Source organism: Taeniopygia guttata, chromosome 1 (assembly GCF_048771995.1).
Source record: "Taeniopygia guttata chromosome 1, bTaeGut7.mat, whole genome shotgun sequence".
Classification (NCBI taxonomy): Eukaryota; Metazoa; Chordata; class Aves; order Passeriformes; family Estrildidae; genus Taeniopygia; species Taeniopygia guttata.
Window position 1 is genome coordinate 49,090,182 of NC_133024.1, and position 21,050 is coordinate 49,111,231.

The 21,050-nt window shown below is 36.6% G+C and overlaps 2 protein-coding genes across 4 annotated transcripts in view; one reads left to right on the top strand and one right to left on the bottom strand.

The window, feature by feature from the left end:
- The window catches only part of PIBF1 (progesterone immunomodulatory binding factor 1), a 104,479-nt gene extending 104,169 nt beyond the window's left edge, over positions 1-310 (bottom strand). The window contains exon 1 of one of the 2 annotated variants that reach the window (XM_072928319.1): positions 180-310. The gene's annotated coding sequence lies outside the window, so the exon portion shown is untranslated. Of the gene's footprint in view, positions 1-115 lie in introns of both variants that reach the window. The other variant, XM_030271441.4, reaches the window with a different exon arrangement.
- DIS3 (DIS3 homolog, exosome endoribonuclease and 3'-5' exoribonuclease) lies at positions 24-19,448 on the top strand. Of its 2 annotated transcripts, XM_002197177.7 has the most exons (21): positions 24-347; positions 2,486-2,643; positions 3,363-3,556; positions 3,665-3,738; positions 4,767-4,934; positions 5,817-5,981; positions 6,915-7,028; positions 7,118-7,255; positions 8,297-8,443; positions 9,160-9,276; positions 10,080-10,181; positions 10,739-10,803; positions 10,906-10,990; positions 11,569-11,696; positions 12,151-12,237; positions 12,888-13,044; positions 14,590-14,804; positions 15,923-16,091; positions 16,472-16,630; positions 17,038-17,160; positions 19,119-19,448. In XM_002197177.7, the coding sequence occupies exons 1-21, from the start codon at positions 108-110 to the stop codon at positions 19,203-19,205; spliced, it is 2,892 nt and encodes a 963-aa protein (XP_002197213.2). In that variant the 5' UTR covers positions 24-107; the 3' UTR covers positions 19,206-19,448. The 2 variants fall into 2 exon arrangements, with proteins under 2 accessions (XP_002197213.2, XP_072784389.1); XM_072928288.1 differs by lacking the exon at positions 5,817-5,981 and having other exon boundaries at positions 30-347.
- The last annotated feature ends 1,602 nt before the right edge of the window (positions 19,449-21,050 follow it).

Below are 21,050 nucleotides of genomic sequence, written 5' to 3' on the forward strand. Positions count from 1 at the left end.
CTGCGCCCTTCCCGCTTCCCACGCCGCTTCCCGCTCCGCTTCCCGCTCCGCTTCCCGCTCCGCTTCCCGCGCCGCTTCCCGCGCCGCTCCCCGCGGCCTCGCGCGCCATGCTGACCTCGCGGACGTTCGTGAAGCGCACGCGGGCGGGCGCGGTGGTGAAGGTGGTGCGCGAGCATTACCTGCGCGACGACATCGCGTGCGGCGCCGCCGCGTGCCGCCTCTGCCCCCGCGCCGCGCCCGGCGGCGGGAGCGCGCCCGGGCTGGAGGCGCGGCCCGGCGGCCCCGGCAGCAGCCTCTGCCCCGGGCCGCACTTCCTCCTGCCCGACACCAACCTGCTCCTGCACCAGGTGAGCGCCGCGGGAGGGACGGAAGGAAGGCGGGCCTCAGCGCTGGGGGAGGCCCGCCGCTGCCTCTGGGTCCGACCGGGCTCCATGCGGAGGCTCCAGCCTTCCCGCGCCGTACTTGTTGATCTCTGTGGGTGCAGGTTCCCGTGTGGGTTCCGGCGTCGCGCTGGAGGGGCGCGTTTGGCAGCGCTCTGCGGGCCTGGTTCCTCCCGTGTGTCCTTTGGCTGCTTGGTCCTTGCCTGGGTCTTTCTTTCTGCTTTGTCTGGCCTTGTTTTTCTCTGCTAGCTCCTGAGGAGAAGGCTGCAGCATCAGCGAACCTGGCCTGGTCTTAGACTATATTCCAGTTTTATGGGGGGCGGGGAGTGTGTGTGTGATTTTTTTGTTTGTTTTGAGGTTTGTTTTTTTTGTTGTTGTTTTGTTTGGTTTGGTTTTTGTAGTTTGTTTTTTTTTTCTGCCTGAATTGTAGAAATAAGAGTATTTATTTATTTATTTAGTTCGTTGTGTTCTGTTATGAGTATGAAAATTCAAGCAGTGAAAGTTGGTAGACTGCCAAGTAGCAATTGGGATCTTCATGTCGTCACTGAATTTTTGTATCTTCTCTGGTTGCTGAATTTTTCTGAATGCCTTTTCTGCTTTTCAGGGTTAGCTTTAGGTTCTTTATGCTGTGATATTGATTTATTGTAATGAATAGAAGGTGTGAAGTCATCCCATGTGCAGCTCTGGAAGCACGGGAGCAACTTCACTCTGCACCTCATCAATAGCTGTGCAGAGGATTGAGGCTGAGCAGGGCAGAAAGTAGACTTTGAGGCTGGCAGGAATTCCCAAGCTTGATGTTTAAGTTTTTCCTTTAATTGTTTTTGAATACCTGTGTAGAAGGTAGAACAGCCCTGTGCACACATTGCAGACTGCAACTAATTCACGAATTCTAACATGGAGTACTCTGGAGAGGGGAAAAACACTTGTGTGTTTTAGCAGAGATCCCAAATGTTGTAAGGATTTTCATCTCAAAACAGCAGGTCTAGGGATGTTTTCAGCCTCTTACAAGTGAACTTCTTGGTGTCTTGTTGGTGAAATTTGTATGTGTGTCCTATAGAATGCTCTGAGAATGTACCAGGGTGTGCTGAGGTGGACTGGAGAAGTGGGGATTAGGAAGCCTTGGTAGGGGTAGGGAAAGGTTTTGCCTAGAAACTGCAAGACTTTTGGCACAGTAAGACTTGGCCTGGTGCTTCAGCTTACGCATATAATAATGCTGGATTTCTTCTCCTATGAATATGGCTCTAAATCTTTCAGGTCATGTAAGCATCAGGTTCACAGGAGCTTAGTCTGGTATTGCTTTTTATTCTTTTATCTGTGCCCTCTAGAGCCTTACTGCTGTCTCATTTTGCAGGTGGGTTTGCACAGTTTCTTGCCACAAGGTTAGGAATTTCCCATTTTTTTCCCCTGACAGATTACATGGATTTCTAGTGTATATTTATTTCTCTGTCTTGATGTCAGGAGTTGGCAAAGAAAAGTGCTGAAAATTTTAACAAAATTCCTTGAAAAAGATCTTTCAAAAGTGAAGAGCAGCTTGCAGAATGCCCGTTGATTTGACTCCATGGAAACTGAAATTTCAATTGAACAGTGGGATTGTTTCTAGAGAACTCAAACCTGCACATGCATAGGCACGTCAGCTGTGTAAGAGTAGTTGCATACCATTTTATGGCTTGCATTCCTCACAGAGGCAGGCAGCCTGTAAATTACAGATTTCCATCAGATTGTGCATAGTTGCATTTTGTTTACTAAGGATAAATTTTATAGGAACCCATTTTATGTAAGAAAAATTTGTAGTGTACAATTGGCCTTACATTTGTCTGGAATCCTGCACACACTGGGGGCAAATTTGTTGGAAGTCACAATAAGTCTTTATCTTCACTTCAGATAACAGAGGCTGGAACATCCTATTTGACTTTTTTTTTCCCCACAAGGAGGCAAAAGCGACTTAATACGCTGTCCAGTTTCCCACTGGTGAGGGGAAAAAGGCAGAAGGAGACCCACTCATTACTCCTGTTAGATTTTTATGTATTAGCCAAGGAAATATTTCAAGTCATGTTATTGGATAGAATTAAAGAACAATTTTGATTAATTTCCATTTTGTTCCTCAGATTGATATCCTTGAAGATCCTGTTATTAAGAATGTCATTGTGCTGCAGACAGTCCTACAAGAAGTCAGGAATCGTAGTGCACCAGTGTACAAGCGAATTAGGGACTTGATTCAAAACCCAGAGAAACATTTCTATTCTTTCACCAATGAGCACCACAGGTAAGGATGGAATGGGGTATAACAAAGTTGTGCTGATATCCAGTAAAAGAAAGTGGAAGACAAAACTAGAACATGTGGACTGGAAGAAAAATTACAGTGGTGTCGTAGAACTATATATTTCTAAGGAATCCTTTTGAGAAGTAGTTGATGTTCCAGGAGTTTTCTGTCTATAGTTGGTATAAATCCATGTATGTTATGCAAAGAGAGATAGAATATTGAATAATTAGCACTGTTATCTTGAGTAATAAGGTACTGATTTTTTATTTTAGTATCCCTTTTAAACATATTCCAATTGCTTGATCAATATTGTCAGCTTAGTCTGTAGCAGAATTCAAAAATCCATTAAGCTGGTAATGGAACGCTCTGAGAAATGGAGATGCAATTAATTTGCCTTTATTTGTGCTCACAATTAGTTTCCAATACTGCAATATCATTGTTCAAGGAATCTTGAATCTATAGTTCTAACAGCTTGAATGCAAACCTCTTCAATTGTCTGCGAGAAAGTTGTGTGAGAAATTAATACTTTCTTCTTATTTTCCTTTACCCATGTCTCCTGGCCCTTCAGTGGCCTAATAAGTGTTACACATTTTATAGCAATGGATACAATAGTGATACTTTTGGCCTATTAGCCTTGATCCTGTTTTTAATTAAGTATAGATAGATGCTGCGATTTGTTTTGGTTTGTCAAACACGCCCCTTTGTTTCTAAAATTTATTTAGAGACACGTACATAGAGCAAAAGCGGGGAGAAACTTCTAATGACCGCAATGACAGAGCCATTCGGGTAGCAGTGAAATGGTACAATGAACACTTGAAGAAAATAGAGGATGAGGAGAAGACTCAAGTTATCTTTTTAACAAATGACAGAATTAATAAAGAGAAAGCTTTGGAGGAAGGAATAACTGCTTATACATGTAAGTGAAGTATTATGTATGTGTAATTTATTGCTCAAATCAACTGAGCAGTCACTTGATACCTAAATCCCATGCATCTCTCACACATTTACATATGTGCTTTTGTAGGTGAGGAGTATATAAAAAGCTTGACAGCTAATCCTGAGCTTGTAGATCGTCTTGCTTGTGTATCTGATGAAGGGGTATGTTTTTATTTTTTTTTATAAAACAAATTGATCACAAATGGCTTGTAGTATAATATTGCATACTGTATGTCAGGTACTGGCATCGGTTTAGAATACAAGGAGTTTGGACTTTATTACCATTCTGTCAGTTTAACTTTTTGACAACTGAAAAGTAAAAAGGAAATATTGCAGCCATTTTCAGTTCTGCTTATATGCCTGTTAGTATGTATCTTGCAAAAAGACAGTTGCTTTAGATAGCTATTGTGAAGATGACAATAATAACAGAAACAACAAAATGAAAACAAAATATATTGCAAACCATTTAGATCTTCATTTTATGTCTGCTGGAAAATCTTTGTTAAAGCATTTTCATTTGGTTATTAGTTAAGTTGATATAAATGCAGGCTGCAGCTCAGATATGAGCTACATCCTCTTGTACTTCCTTGTGCTTTGTGTTTATCAGAATCAAGACTCATATTTCGCATACAACTGATACAGCTGTACACTTACCACAAAAATAGGAAAGATAATTTCATCAGAGTTAGTTTTGACAGAATAGAGCCCTATGCAAGAGTGGTAAAAAAGAGGGCTCAGGTATTCTCAGCAGTTAACTGTAGATCATTCAGGTGTAAACAATTGTCTGACTGCTCCAAACTTTGGTCACAGTAATGTATTTTCATAATGTTTCCTATGGCTTACAGTACATACACTATGTGCCACACTCTTTACTATGTTAACATTTTCTTGGTTAAGTATCTGTTTAGTCACTATATCCAATCAACATAAATTGTGCACTATGTTTTTAAGTAACTGCAGGAAAACAAGAAAAGTTCCTAGAATTGCCACATTTTAATGTTTTTGATGCTTCATTAGAAAAAGCACTGCTTAATAATAGTTTTTTATTGTTCTGCATATTCATACCTACACACAATTACAGTTAGGAAGTTTGTTAGCTTGAGTGTGTCGTGTTCCACATCTTGGTTTTGAAATGAACATTAATATAAAATACTGAAAATATCCTCTCCTGTTTTTATTCTTTTCTAAAGAAAGAAATAGAAGGTGGAAAAATAATATTCCCAGAACATATTCCTCTTAGCAAATTGCAGCAAGGAATAAAATCTGGTATTTACCTCCAAGGAACTTACAGGGCAAACAGAGAGAATTATCTTGAAGCTACTGTTTGGGTTCATGGAGATGCTGAAGAAAACAAAGAGGTGAGTTTTAATTTTACCTCCATGCAGTAAATTTTAATGAGCCTTAGGAATGTGACTTAAAATTTAATTATTTCATGGTGACATATGTTAAAATGGAGCATATTAGTAATATTTTACTCTTCTGGGTTTTTTTCTGATGTTCTTGCTGATGTTTTCATATTCTATTTGTATGGATAGAGACTGTTGAAATGCTGACTGTGCTCTTTTTGGAAAAAGAATAATGTATTTCAATTACAGTTTGATAAAGTAATCGGTAAAATAAAGATTCATCTTCATTGTTAATAGTTTTTGAACTAAACTCTTAACAGTTTTTAAAATCAGTTTGAGATACATGGTGAAAGACAAAGGAACAAGTGTATGGGAGGATTTTCAGGGAAAAAATCAGTCATGAGCCCTTGTGGTGGTCTCCTGCATTGTTTCCCCCTGCTATTTTCCTGCCTGGTGAGGGGTAGATGAGCTGTTTCCCACCCAGCAGTTGATCCATCTATCTGCCTGCTGGATTCTCGGTTGGTGCAGTTGTACAAACACTGTTTCCAAGCAGTGGCAGCTGGATGTACTTCTCTTGTCTCTCTTCTATTCCTCTTTCTCAGTAGTATGTGGAATCCCCTATCCTGCAAAAATAGAATTGTCTGACTTAATTAAAAAAAAAAAATAACCAGGGAAAACATATTTATTATAAGAGCAATTGGCATAAGATCATCTGTACTGTAAGAAACCTTGGCAGAGGGAAAAAGTGCATCACAACTATACTTTATAATGTTCTTTGGAATGTAAAGCCTGTCAAACATTTTTACTCTTCTGTTACACTGTTCTAGATTTGGGTCTTCTGTTTTCATCATAATGAATATCTGCATTTCCATTTTGTTTTCTAAAAAAATCCAGATAATTGTACAGGGTCTGAAACATTTAAACCGAGCAATTCATGAAGATGTTGTAGCTGTGGAGCTGTTGGCAAAAGATGAATGGGTGGCACCATCATCAGTGGTCTTGCAAGATGATGGCCAGAATGAAGAGAACATTGAAAATGAAGAGGAGAAAGAAAACATTGTATGAAGGAAATAATCTTTCTTAACTGTGATGTTACAAAAGAGATGAAATCTGTGGTACCCTGTGTTAAGCTTTAGATTTATATATTGTCCTTATAAAATGTGACTATGGAAATCATAAAACTTAATTGGAGTTGTACTGTTGTGTTAAATACATGATGGTGGATAAAACGGATCATTTTTAATTAGTCTCTACTAGAAATGCCCACATTACTTTATTAAGTGTAATGAATGCAAGAGTTACTGAGGGTAGTCATGTAATAATGTAAATCTGTATTTACTGTTATGCAGATTAGGATTTGTTGGAGTAGGTATTGTATCCTGCTGACAGTCACTTTTAATAGGCAATACATATATTGTGAACCTGTTGTGAAATATTTTTGGGTCTTGCAGTAATTACACATAATGTGCATGCCTGCACATGCATATATGCCCTGTACAAGAAGATAATTTCTTTAAAAATCCACTTACTGTCTTTCTACTGAATTTCATAGGAATGTTTTTTAATAATTATGTGGAGAATTACTGGAGAATTTTCAGGTAGTGTAAAAGGACTCAAAAAAATTGAAATGATAGACTGTAAATTAACATGGAAAATATTATTTGTTTGGGTTTTCTTAATGGACATCCATCCTTTCAGAAAAATGAAGAACACCAGAAAAAGGCTGCAGAACACGGTCTTCTCCCACTCTCTCTGCTAAGTCTCTCTGCTAAGTCACATGACATACTGATGTGATTTCAGTTGTGTCACATACTGAAAATATTAAAAGTCATGCAGGGAGGCACGGGAGTTTCTATTTATAAAGTCATAATAGAATTTATGTCCTTATAATGAGTTACAAAATGTTGCTACTAAGTTTTAAGTTACCTACTGTACTCTAACATGAGTTCAAACTCATGTTTGAGTTTGTATTTTTAACCTGTGTTCTACCAGCTGAAGACTTCAATTAACAAAGACATGCTGAGGCCTACAGGAAGAGTAGTAGGCATTATAAAACGAAATTGGCGGCCGTATTGTGGGATGCTTTCCAAGTCACAGATCAAAGAGGTGAGGAAATAATCCACTTACTCTAAATAAAGGGTTGGTTTTTCTTCTTTATTTGGCAATGAATTGTTCCTTTTTCTGGTTGTTCATAGGCAAGACGCCATTTGTTTACACCAGCTGATCGCAGAATTCCTCGCATTCGAATAGAAACCAGACAAGCAGATGCATTGGAAGGGCAAAGAATAATTGTTGCTATTGACGGTTGGCCCAGGAATTCCAGGTATCCTAATGTAAGTTTAGGCATTTTCTTCTGAACTTTTAACTACCTGATTTTTTGTGTTTCTTAGGTAAAATATTTATCTGCAACACTGAGTAACTGCAAACAGTGTTGAGATGAGGTTTATGTTTGATGAGGTGCCATTTGATGGTGCAAATTAAGGAAGTCCCTAAATTATATAATTTGCTCTTACAATCAGCTATGGGGTTATCATACTTAAAAAGCTTACTCATCCAGTTCTGCAATGAACATATATGTGCTACTAAGTTGCTTTGTATAGATTAACCTGGGACTTTAGTCTGGGTTCCTAGAAGTGGAAATCTTTCGCTCTGATTATGCTCATTCAGACATACCAATCACTGTTCTAGCAGAAATTTGAGAAATGCACCCAATGCACTCAAATTGGCAGTAGGGTAAAAGTAGTTAAAAGTTCAGTATAAATAACAGAGGCTGTATGAGAAACTGAGGACACAGCCTGCCATTTGTATTGAATGCTAGCTAGGTTTTGAAGTGTTTCAGTGGCTCCTGTGGGAATGCACATCTTGTATTGAAGCAGAGCACAGGTGTCTCCCACTAGTTTAGGGAAATGAAGGGAACATGGAATATATGGAAAAAGCATTACGACAAAGACAGCATTGCTGCAGAGAAGTGAGGAAGAAGGCAGAGTTGATGTGGTACTAGGGTGTGAGATACATTGGACGAGGCAAAACCATAGAGAAATGAGAGTGAATTTGTTCTGCTGCTTTTGCAGCAGTGGTTTTCCTTTCTCCAAAAATGATCTCATGTTTATAAATTTTGAAGCCTTAATTGTGAAGAATTTAGACCCATTCTAAGAAAATAGTCTGGATGGACTAGGTTCAGACTTACTGCGTCAGATAAATGTTTAAAATTAAATTTCTCTTAAAGATGAGAAAGTTAACCAAATTTAAAAAGATTGCTTCTACTGTGTAGTTTAATACAAGAATACCTAAGGGTTAATGTTCTTAAATACTTACTTTTGGACAAATGGTATTGCTTGATATGTGTGTGTGTATGTACCTGTATTACTCCTCAGGGTCATTTTGTAAAGAATTTGGGAAGCGCTGGAGATAAAGAGACAGAGACAGAAGTTCTTCTGCTTGAACATGATGTTCCTCACCAGGCTTTTTCTCAAGCTGTCCTTAGTTTCCTTCCAAAAATGCCATGGAGCATTACAGAAGAGGTAATGATGTGTAAATTATTGTAGTAATTACTGTGCCTTCCCCTTCAGTGCAAACTCTGACATTCCAGAATATCCCAATGCACCAGAAATAGACGAGAAATGTTGTCCAGGACTGTTCTGTCTTAGTGGGAACTTTCAGCTGTATTTCCCGTGGAAACAAGACCTCTTCAAGTTTTTGCATTTTGGCTAAAACTGCATTCGTTGGGGATAAATATTTTAAGATAAAGATGATACTGCAGGTTTTGTTAAAGAATATAAACATAAGTTTTTTGCAAAGGAGCGAGATAGCTATTTTGCAAGGATAGATACTTAAAAAGTGTGCAGTTCCTTTCAATTATCTAGACATCTAAGCTTCAGAAAGGTAGACTTCAGCGCAGTTGTATCCAAGACAAGTCATTCAGCTGGCCATCAGTCAAAATTTTACTTGAAAACATCTCAATTCCTCATCGTGCTAATTCTAAGATTGTGCTGAAACTATGGTTGTGTTCTGACTCTCTTCCTCATTTCTATAAAACAAACAAACAAAAAAGTACTTAATCTTCTGTGTTGTTTATTCTATCATTGTAGTTTCTGCACCGCCCAAAACAAAATAAACATTCTGAAAATACCTGGTTGCTGGGGAAAATCTTATGTAATGTGCCTTTCTCAAATGATCATTTTTACTTGGAAAAGGAAGGTGTTCTTGAAAACAATTTCTTGGTTCTTTTAAATTTCAGGATATGAAACACAGGGAGGACTTAAGGCACCTGAATGTTTGTAGTGTTGATCCTCCTGGTTGTACAGATATTGATGATGCATTGCATTGCAGAGAAATAGGAAATGGCAATCTAGAGGTATTGTATCAATTTAGTAATTTATTTACTTACTTCTTCCTTTATTTTACAAATACATGTGCAAAGCTCCAGATCTGTTACAAATAAATTAGTGGTGTTTGTTTACACAGCTGCAAGATGGTAATAAAAAAGGGAGTAGATTTGCATCAGATCAGTGTTAAAAGTGGGAATTTAGTGTCTCCTAAATTCACCCTGCTTTATCCTTATTGGCATGAGAATTTAACATAAAATTTATTTACTGCTTTAGCAAAGTAGTATAAACAAGTATATTTACACCTAGGATAAGGAACTATGGAAAAAGAAAAAAGTAAGCTACTGCTGTAATGCCTGTGGAGTTACTATTTTATTTTTAAAAAGGCAGTAAAAAGCTACAGGCTTAATATTAGCTCTCTACTCCCTTATATCTGATTCAGTCAGATTGTCTTATTTAGAAATTAAATTAGAATTGTAATAGTAGGATGTGCCAGACTAGAAAGTCCAGCAAACAGAAAAGCAAAAAGAAGTTTGCAGTGAGTCTTGAAGAACATGAAAGAGGTTAATTGGGCCCTCAAAGAAAATCTGCATTTGTCATGAATATAACTTTCCCCTAAGTGTATAAATGCCCTTTTTTTGAATAATTGCTGCAACTGTTCACTTTTTAAATATCAGTGTGATAGGTTTAAACTATTCTTATTGTGAAATATGGGAGCTGCTGAAAGGAATTGGGAATGGATAAATCAGTTTGTAAAAATGTGAGAAAGTTTCTTTCACTCTGAAAACTGTTTCTCTTTCATGAGGTGCATAACGTGATGCTTGTTTTTTAGGTCGGTGTACATATTGCAGATGTCAGTCATTTTATTCGTCCAGGAAATGCTTTGGATGAGGAGTCAGTAAAAAGAGGAACAACAGTGTATCTGTGTGAAAAAGTAATTATTTTCTATAGCTTCTTGTGTGATTAAGTGGTTGGACATTCATTGTTTTCCTCTTTCAATTTTTGGGAGTGGAGATATTCTCTCTGAACTAAGGAGGGAAAAAAACTAGACAGTTTGTCTAAAGACAATTTTATTTTCTGGTTTATCTGTTAAAAACCACTATCTGGACAATATCCCATTCAACTGGTTTTGAAGCATTAGCATGTGGTTCTGAAAGTGGAATACTGTTTTAATTTCAATCTGAAATTGAAGAAGTGGCCCAGTTCTGCCTTTTCCATTGGTTTTTGTGGTTGCTTAATCTCTGAAGGTTCCTGTGATTTGCATTCATTAATGCTATAGATTTAGTTTTGGTTATTTCTTCCAGACCATGATTTCTTTTCAGAAATCACTGGTAATAAAAAATGGTAACTAAAATTAATCTTGGAATTAATTTTCTTAGAGTGGCTTACTTTTCTTTCTTTTTTGGCCAAAGAAAAAAAAAATCTCCAAGCTTTTATTTTATTGAAAATCAGGAAGTTAAAATACTAGCTTATTTATTCTTTACTTTGCAGAGGATTGATATGGTTCCAGAGCTACTTAGTTCCAACTTATGCTCTCTGAGATCTAATGTGGACAGGTATATGTATATGACCCACACTTTGATCCTGGCAAGAAACTACTGTGGTTTATGTAGGGATTTTAACCGATTGTCCCATCTTTCTCTCTTTCTCTCTCACAGGCTTGCATTTTCATGCATATGGGAAATGAACCATAAGGCTGAAATTCTAAAAACGAGATTTACAAAGAGTATTATTAATTCCAGGGTAAGTAATGTAAACATTATAATTCTGAAATAAAGATATGTACACTGTATTATAAAAACAATGATCAACAAACTTGATAATAAAGTTTTCTTTCTGGTTAATTATTTATATTTTATTAGAATTAGAAGATAGTGCTGAAATACTAAAAATAAAGAAAATGTTTGATTCTTCAGTGTTCTTCTCAGCTTTTAAGGCTTTTATGTGTGCAGTTACTGTGTGTATGATGCATATAGGACATGGCTGATACATACCAGCTAATCAGTTAAATTCAGTGGATTCTGTGGATGTTCAATACATTCCTGAAAATTAGACTTGCAATGTATAAAACATGTGATGAGCAAAAAAAAAAACAAAACCACTGTAAATGCTTGGTATATCTTAATATCTTACATAGATCTGTTCTCATTTGTCCATTATTCTTTGTGAATACAGGTATTTAGGTATTGAATGGAAAGCTTTGTATTATTGTGAACCAAGTTACAACAGCAAGCTACACGTTCTGCAAGACAGAAAGAACTATATTTTTTTTTAGTGTTCAATTATGTATCATGATGTCTGTTTTTTTTAACCTCTTCAAGGCTTCTCTTACATATGCTGAAGCACAGATGAGAATTGATTCAGCAACTATGAATGATGATATTACTACCAGCCTACGTGGACTAAACAAATTAGCAAAAATTCTGAAGAAGAAAAGAATTGATAATGGGTAAGCCATGCAGTGTACCTGTTACCTTTTCCCCCACCTTTTTTTCTGACTGTTCTTGCTGTCAAAATATATTATGGTTCTGTGTCCATTTTTCTAGTGAAAGTCTTGTGAAAGAGAAGTATTTTGCCATTTTAATTTGCATAAGAATGCTTATCGTAATTTCCCAAAATATATAAACTTGGGATATTAACTTTTTATTCAAGATCAATCAGTATGGCTCTCACAGAGTCATCAAAGCACAACTAGAGAAGTAGCATTTGAAATTTTAGGAGCTTCTATGGTGTATATTTGCTTGACATTTCCTGTAAATTTGAACATTACACATTTTTATTTTTAATTTCTGCTAATTTTTAATTACAGTGTCATGGTAACCCCAGATGATATTACAGGCTTGCAGGTCAGCAACTCTGTCTGCTTTACTGTAATTTTTTAATACCACTTAACTATGTTGCAGAGCCTTGACACTTGCGTCACCAGAAGTTCGTTTCCACATGGACAGTGAAACTCACGATCCTATTGATCTGCAGACTAAGGAGCTTAAGTATGCATTTTATTTGTTAGTTAATTCAGGGAAGGGATGGACTTAAAGACGTGTTTAAGTAGCAACATTTAATGGTTTACAAAATTCCTATAACAGTGCAGGGCCATCATAGAATTAGAGGATGGTTTGACGTGGAAGGAACCTTGGAAGCCTACCTAGTTCTAACCCCCCTGCCATGGGCCCAGACACTTCCCACTAGACCACGTTGCTTAAAGTCCCACCCAGCCTGTGCTTGAATGCTTCCAGTGATAGAGCATCCACAACTTCTTTGGTCAAGCTGATTGTCAGACAGAGAATTCCTCTATTTTACTGTAGTATTTATTTAGCGAGTCTTCAACTCTATGCTGCATATGTGAACTTTGTAGGAAGAAGTCAAGAGGTTTATATGTTGGTTTTTTCAGGCATTTTAATGAGCATTTTCCTTGATTTTAATGTTTAGAATATTTCAGGGCTTTTTTTCTTTTGACTCAGTATTTGGAGCTTAATAAGCATTGTTTTTAGTCTTAAAATTGCTTGCCTACTTTTATAAATATTCAAAACCACTAGTTAATATTACATAACATTGTTAGGATGGTGGAATGTTTCTTCATTAGGCACTCAGAGTAAATGTCTAATGCTTTTCTAACAATATAAAATATTTATCTTGATAGAGAGACGAATTCCATGGTTGAAGAGTTCATGCTGCTTGCCAATATTTCTGTAGCACAAAAAATTTATGACGAGTTCCCAGAGTTTGCCTTGCTCCGGAAACATCCTGCTCCTCCCCCATCAAATTATGACATCCTTGTAAAGGCTGCAAAGTCCAAGGCAAGTTTTTACCATGATAATTAAGTAAATTAATTATGAAAAGATGTATTTTCTTTCTGGTTGGCCACTTTTCTAGGAGTAAGGGCTGGAAAGCAGTATTTTAAAAGTGTATCAGCTACACTTTGAAATCCCTGGTATTTGTAGCAGGATAGTTGTACCTCTAGGTGAAAGGAAGGTGTGCTTTTTAAAACCTTTCTTAGGTAAAGAAAACATACCACTCTAAGTCTTATATTGTATCACTTGTGAGCTGACTGTTTCTCCTCACAAAGTCATACGTGATTTTTGAGACAGTTTTTGGCTTTGGATCACATACATTATTGATATACTTAAAAATTGATCAGTCACATCTAACGTGTTTCTCTTAAAGTCAGGAAAATATTTATATAGTTTCCATCTTCTCCATAGATCAGCTAGAGGTTTATTTAGCCTGAAACAAGTCTAATTTAATTAAGGAGTCTGAAGAGAAAAAATTACTTTTCCAGTTTCAGGATCTTATTTGAGCTAAACTTCTAATTTTGTAGTTACTATGGTGTACATTCACATTTCCTTTCCCTTCAGCTCTTCTCCACCCTCTTTTTTTTCCTTAAGGTCAAGAGTGGAACCTCCAGAGTCTCTCGGTGTAACATAAATAGACAAGTCTAAACCTAGCACATTTAATTTTCCACTGCTGTAAAACTGGAATAATGATAATTATTTAATTTGTATTCTGAAAATGATTTTTAAAGTACTGTTTTATTTGGAAAGCTAAATTCCTGTGCATAGGTGAACATTAATTTAAATAAACCAAAGTGGCTTTTTTACTGCTTTTGACACAACCATCACAATTAGGTATTAATATGCTGTGTTTATACTTTTTTAATAAAAATGCAATTATCTTACCATAATGCAGGCATAATTTGATCTCTGGATCCTACTTTATTGTCAGTGCTGTATGTGATGGACAGAGCATTTAGCTGATCGTGTGATGAAATTTACCTTGTGTTTCTGGAAGTTAAAAATGCATTATGTATTTTCATACTACCTGAATTTTTTTCAGGGAGCACTGACAAACAGGGAAAAATGTTATACACTGTACTAGTTTTACATTTTACTTTTCCAGTGTACATTATAATAATTTTGCAGAAGAGATACCATAAAGTCTTACCTTGTGCGTGGATGAGAATCTTTGAGTGGCATAAATACGTGAGGGTTTTTTTTACATTCTTTCTGATTTAATAAAGGGATAAAAGAATAAAACCAAAGGAAATAAAGCCTTGTTAATATTGGCATAAAGTATTTCTTAGTTCAGAATGGGTGTCTTTTCTGAATTCTAGGTTGACTCAGCATTTTGATTTTGCATAGCGCACTAGTAATAATGAGGGAAGGACCTGTGCATGGACGGATTTTGTTTGTTTGCTTTTGTAGTAGTAGCATTCCATCATGTTACTAGGTGCTATACCTGTGCCTGTTGCTATTATCCTAGATATAGCTGTTACATTTCTGTTTATATTCTTAATATTTGCTAGTAATACTTGACCTTTTTTGTTTCTTTTCTTCTCATTTCAGAATTTGGAAATTAAGACAGATTCAGCAAAAGCTTTAGCTGAATCATTAGACAAAGCTGAATCTCCTACATTCCCCTACCTAAATACACTGCTGCGAATTTTGACCACTCGCTGCATGATGCAAGCTGTTTATTTCTGCTCAGGAATGGATAATGATTTTCATCATTATGGTTTAGCCTCACCTATTTATACTCACTTTACCTCACCTATTAGAAGGTACTTGTATTTTACAAAAGTTTCAGAGAGGAAAGAAGTGATTTATTTGTGAAGAAATGGTGATGTTGTCCATTTAAAAAAAAAGTTTCTGTTCAGCATTAGATTTCAGTTGAAACAGCAGTGGCTTATGTGGCAGTCCATCTTTATGTACACTCCCAGGTTTACTGTCCACAGCTCCTAGGGTTTAGTAACATTAAAAAAAATACAATAGAAGTATATCTCTAATGCATATGTCTGGCATAGAAATGCACTTCAGGGTCAGTCAGCCAGTAGTCGTAGCCAGAGACTGAGACAGAGTTTGCTTAGTCATTTTTGAGATTGAGATTGAAACTGTGTTTAAATTTTGAGGAGGCTGAATTTTCCATATGAAAACACTGGTAATTGGGGACTTGCTATTGGTATTGGTATTGCTATTGGTAGCTGTTGCATGCAATGAAATAGTACTTCTTGGAAAAGTACATTAGTTTTTTCATCTGACCAAGAAGTCACTGAGTTTTGAAGAAAACAATTGTTACTGTGCTCCTGAGAAACATTTCAAGTGAAATCAAATCCAATCCAATCTCTTGGATGTGGATTAAAATTCATATGCATTTCTATGGATAATCTGTAGAACTTCTAGGAGTCCAAATGGTAAATTTTAGTTCTTACCAGATGTATTAAAAAGTTCCTCACTGAAGTACCAGATGTATTAAAATGTTCCTTGCTGAAATTCTAATAAGTTACGTAACAAGAAATTCAAATGTGGTTATGCTTTGCAGATCTGTGGCATTGAGATACTATTCTACACAAAATTTGTCTAATTTAATGGGAAAGGGAAGAAGGATTGTCTTAATTGGCCATGGCTAAAGATCATTCTTCAGTCCAAAAATTCAACTTTATTTCTTTTTCTGGCACAATGAAGAATTTATCTTAGCAAACAGTATTCTGGCTCTGCAGTGCATCTTTGGTCAGCAAAGAGATGGATGCTGAATAGAGGGAGTTGCTAGCACACCATCATTATTCCAAAAACTTAAATCTGTAAGATTCACAAAAACAAACATATCTTCAGAAACCTTTTTATTAAGTTTGAAAAACTATGTCTTATTAGGTCACTGATGATTTTAACCTCATCTTTGCAGGTATGCTGATATCATAGTCCATCGGCTTTTGGCAGTGGCCATAGGAGCAGACAGTACTTACCCAGACCTCACAGATAAACACAAACTGGCAGAGATGTGTAAAAATCTCAATTACCGACATAAAATGGCACAATATGCACAAAGAGCCTCTGTGGCATTCCATACACAGGTAAGTACTTCTGAGATGTTATGTTTAACTATGGACACTGCTAGAGCACAACCAGAGTGCAGAAATGATAAAGGCTGAGGGATGCTTCTAACAAAAAGCTTAAAACATTATTTTGCTTGTTCTGAAAAATTCAGAATGGCATCTTGGAGATTCTTTTAGTTTTGTGCTTTTATAAATATGAATGCTTAATCCTACAGTAATGTTATAAATTGTTTTATAAGATTTTTAAAAATCTGCTTTCAGGATATGCTGTGTAATTATCACTAAGTATAGCTGTGTATTTGAATGTTTTATTTTTCTGAGATAGTATATTTGTGATTCAGAAGAGAATGTTCTAGTGATTTTTTTTTTCTTATTTGTGTGTTCTGTTTTTGTTACAGCTGTTCTTCAAAACCAAGGGAGTAGTAAATGAAGATGCATATATATTATTTGTAAGAAAAAATGCAATAGTGGTTCTGATTCCCAGGTATGGGTTAGAAGGAACAGTCTTCTTTGAAGAAAAAGATAAACCAACACCAAAACTGGAGTACAACAGTGAGGTATGTTCTTACTATTATTCTTAAGGTTTGCTCTTAAACACCTTTATTTTTTGATTTGGTAAGCAAGCAGAATGACTAAATTCTATTCTAGTTAGGTATAGAAGGGTAAGAGAGGCTTTTCTAAATGCAAGTTCATTAATCTCTAGTAGTAATGAATGCCACTATATTCTTTGTAAGTCTAAATAAGTAGGTTCTGACAGGAATTTCTTTCTGCAATAGATAGTACTGACATCTAGTTATGTGATTACTGCAGAAAATGCATGTATCACATACTACAACACTGAATATTCACTATAGTAATTTTTGGTTTATTTACATGTAACAGTGCTATTTTCATACAAAGGTACTGCTTTGTATAAAAACATAAGCTGTTGCCAATAGTATTTATACAAAATTTGAAATTTCAGGTGCCATCACTTACTGTGGAAGACACAACATTATGTGTGTTTGATAAAGTTAAAGTGAATGTTATGTTAGATGATTCCAACATCCAACATCAGAAAATGCGCATGGTCTTGGTGGAACCCAAGGTAAGGCACAAAATTCTTAGAACCATATTATCCTTCAGTAAAGTTAAAAAATCATCATTTGGTAAAACTGAAATTTAACTCAGAAGAAAAAACATAATTTAGCAGCAGCTTGTAATGACACCTTCATATCCACTCTCAATAAAACTCAGGTCTGCCTTCACTGGTTGTTGAAAAAAATAGAGCCTTCTAAATTAAACTTCTGTTCTGGGCCCATCAGGATATTTCCACTGTTGGGAATGAAAATGATTTGCTGAAGTAATGTATTGAATTTCACAGTTCTGTAATTAGATGTTCCTCTGAAAATCTCCCCAAATTTGGTAGGGTGATCTCTTTATTATAGTGAACTACACTGTAACTGTGATGGGTGGCTCAGCTCTGTATAATTGCCGAGTGTCAACGGCAGTTCTGTCTTACAATGCCCACAATATAAAAATTCTCTCTTGATAATGTTGTAAGAGCTCTAATGTCTCTAGTCTCAAGACTTTTCAGTTCTAGCTTCTTTGAGCATTTTGGACACAGGGAGTTTCACTTGCTCTCACACTTTAGGCCTGATAAGTATTTTGCATGACATTACAAAATGGTGCTCTTAAAATAACGTACAAATAACTTTCTTGGTACACAGATGGTTGCATCAATTGACTATACCTTACCACAGAGGAAAATGACAACCCAAAATAAGCAAGAGCTTCTTTGTGTTTATACAATGAAACATGAATTTTTTTCCTTGAGAAATCATGTAAATATGTTCTCATTTTTGAGCTGTTGTGGGCTTGAACCATAGAATTGTTTGGGTTGTAAGGACCTTTTTATGATCATCTAGTTCCAGTTCCCCAATTCTATAGGCAGGGACACCTTCCATGATATCAGGTTGCTCAAAACCCCATCCAGTCTGGCCTTGAACACTTCCAGGGATTGGAGCATCCACATCCTCTCTAGGAAACCTGTTCCAGTGCCTCATCACTCAGAATAAAGCACTTTTTCCTAAAACATAAACTAAACCTACCCTTTTTCAAGTGGGGGCAGGGGGAAGCCAGTCCCCCTTTCCTGTCACTGGATGATGTGCCCTTGTGAAAAGTGCCTTTTCAGCCTTCTTGTAGGCTTCTCCTTTCAGGTCCTGGAAGGCTGCTCAAGGGTCTCCCTAGAATCTCTTCTCCAGGTTGAACAACCCCAGTCTATCAGCCTTTCCTCACAGGAGAGCTGTTTTATTCAGCCCTCTGATCATTTTTCTGGCTCTCCTGTGAACTCAGTCCAACAGGTCCACATCCTTCCTCTGCTGGGACCCCCAGAGCTGGATGCAGCACTGCAGGTGGGGTCAGAATCCCCTCCCTGTCCGTGCTGCCCACGCTGCTTTGGATGCAATCCAGGACATGTTTGGCTTTCTGGGCTGTGTGTGCCCACTGCTGGGTCATGTTCAGCCTCTCACCCACCAGCACCCCCAAGTCCTTCGCAGCAGAGCTGCTCTGATCTGTCCATCCCTCAGCCTGGGTTGAGGTGAATCCCTGTGATTTCAAAAACTGGGAATAGAAAATAAAAATTGTAGCAGAGAGGGGCCCATGTGTTCTGATATACAGTCACATGCTGAGCTGCCCTCTGCTTGTGCTCACCAACTTTAGCTTTTCAAGAGCTTCTGTTGAGGCCATGACTCTAGTCTGAGGGACACTTTGAAAACACAAAGTAAGGCTAATGAAAGGTGATGGTAGGGGTGCTAACAATGATGCACCTCCTTTGTCAGGAGGGGTCCTGTTGCTTCTCTTTGCCTTTTTCAGCTTTTATTTCAGGTGAGTGTTCTACCTCTGATTGTTCTAAGATGATAGACCCTCTTTTAAGTGATTACCTAACTCAGAAATTTCTGATGTTGGCACAGTGTTTATAAAAGGTCTGTACAAGTAAACTCAAGTTTTACTAGAATAGCAAAATTGAATAAAAATGTTCTGACTTCTGTTTTTTTCTTACTTTAGATATTAGGAAATGATATGCATGCAAGTCTCTCTGCAGAGGCAAGCAGCAAGGAAGAACCAGAGAAAAAGAAAATGCGACAAAAATAGCTGGAAATAAAAGTGCAGAAGAAGTTACAAGTACTTGCATTTACGAATTTTTCCCTATGGGCAAAAAAAAAAATGCTAGAAGCAGGTTTTGTTTACTTTTTAAATACACATTTTAATTATCTGTAAAGAATTTTTTTTAAAGCTACTTTTTTATGACGAAGAATGCAGAACAAATTTTAAAATCATGTATATCTACACCTTTGTCCTGTGGGTGAAAATAAACATTTCTGCAAAGTGAAGAAATGATGGTAGAGTTTCTTGTTAATAGCCTTAAGGAAGGTTTGAGAGTTTGATAGAAGTCAGCACTTCTGTGCATTCTCTTTAGCACCTCTGAACTGAAAGAAGTAATTTAACAACATAGGTATTAAACAAATGTCTTTATTCTGTTTCATTACTCAGTTTACCATTAGACATGTTAAAGGACTCTCGTTAAAACTACTGATATTAATTTAATGTAAACAATGACCGTTTTGTGCAATGTGTGCCAACCAATTCATTAAGAACAATTACAGAAATAAAATGGTCAAGTGATTTCCATGGTACTTTGCACAGCAGGTTTCTTCTACAAATCAATTGTACAAACATAATAAAAAAATAGGCATGTTTCATAAAATAAATATTTCCCATCTAACTGAAATCTACAAAACAGGACAAAAAATACAGGCAATCGGGGTGGGGGCATCCTTAATCACTTCTCACATTCACATTCTTAGCTTTAAGAAAATACTAATACAAGATGAAATGAAATACTTTAGGGATTGCTTTTTTACTTGTGAATACTTCAAAAGCCTCTGATCATTTAACATATTATGAAAATAATCAAAATCTTAGTTAAAAAGTAAAACCAAATCTTAAATTACACACGCAACTCAGAAAAATTCAGAAACACATAATTTGGGCTACCCTGCTTAACATTCATTAAATTTACATTACTATTTTAGTAATCACAATTGCAAAAATAAATCCTTTTTAGAGTCCCTTTAATTGATTGTTGTAAAAATTATAATGAGAAACAGAAATGACACAAGGTCATACATAACTCAGGCAAGTTGTATCCTGCTTTTGAGTGACAAAACTTAGACGCTAAAGCTAAAACATTTTGAAGGCCCTATTCTATAAAATTAGTTTTCCAGAAGTCTGAGATCATCTCCTACTTTTAATTTCTTAACAGTTACCAATTCAGTGTATTTCCAGCTTCTAGTAGAGCACTGTTTGAAGATAATAGAACTAATATACGACTTAGATTTCATTATTGTCAATCCCACATGCATTACAGAAATAGTAATTAAACTGCTACAGGAGTAAAAATACACATCATGTTTGCTCATTAGATTTCTAAAGTAAAGTTTTTAGTATTTATTTTTGCAATGTGAGAACTACAATCAAGTGATACAAACAGATGTTTCCCTTTTTCTTAAATATGCTTTTCAGAAAGCCTTCACTAGGAAATTATTAATGAAATTATTTCAAGAAGTAGTCTATTCAAACAACACACAACTCTCAGGTCTAACACATTGATTTTAATGCCAAGAGAGTCTGTTCACACCTCCCCTTTAAAAATTTTTTTAAAATGCTGTCTTGCTTTCAAATTTAGATCTGACCAATAGGTTTCAGGCCTAGTGTGCCAATAGCTGCTCATCAGCCACTGTCCGTCACTTTGGTACAAGTTTCTCTGTGGGTTGTGGAATAGACCAGAAAGCAGAACTTCCACCCAGTATCCTGGGATATCCTTGCTATGAAGAGAGGAAGACTGCTTCATCTGGAACACTTGTTAGAATGGCCTTCTCTTTTTCATTAATCCAACAAAGTTTACTAGAGCTCTACACAAACAGAGCCCAGAAATAC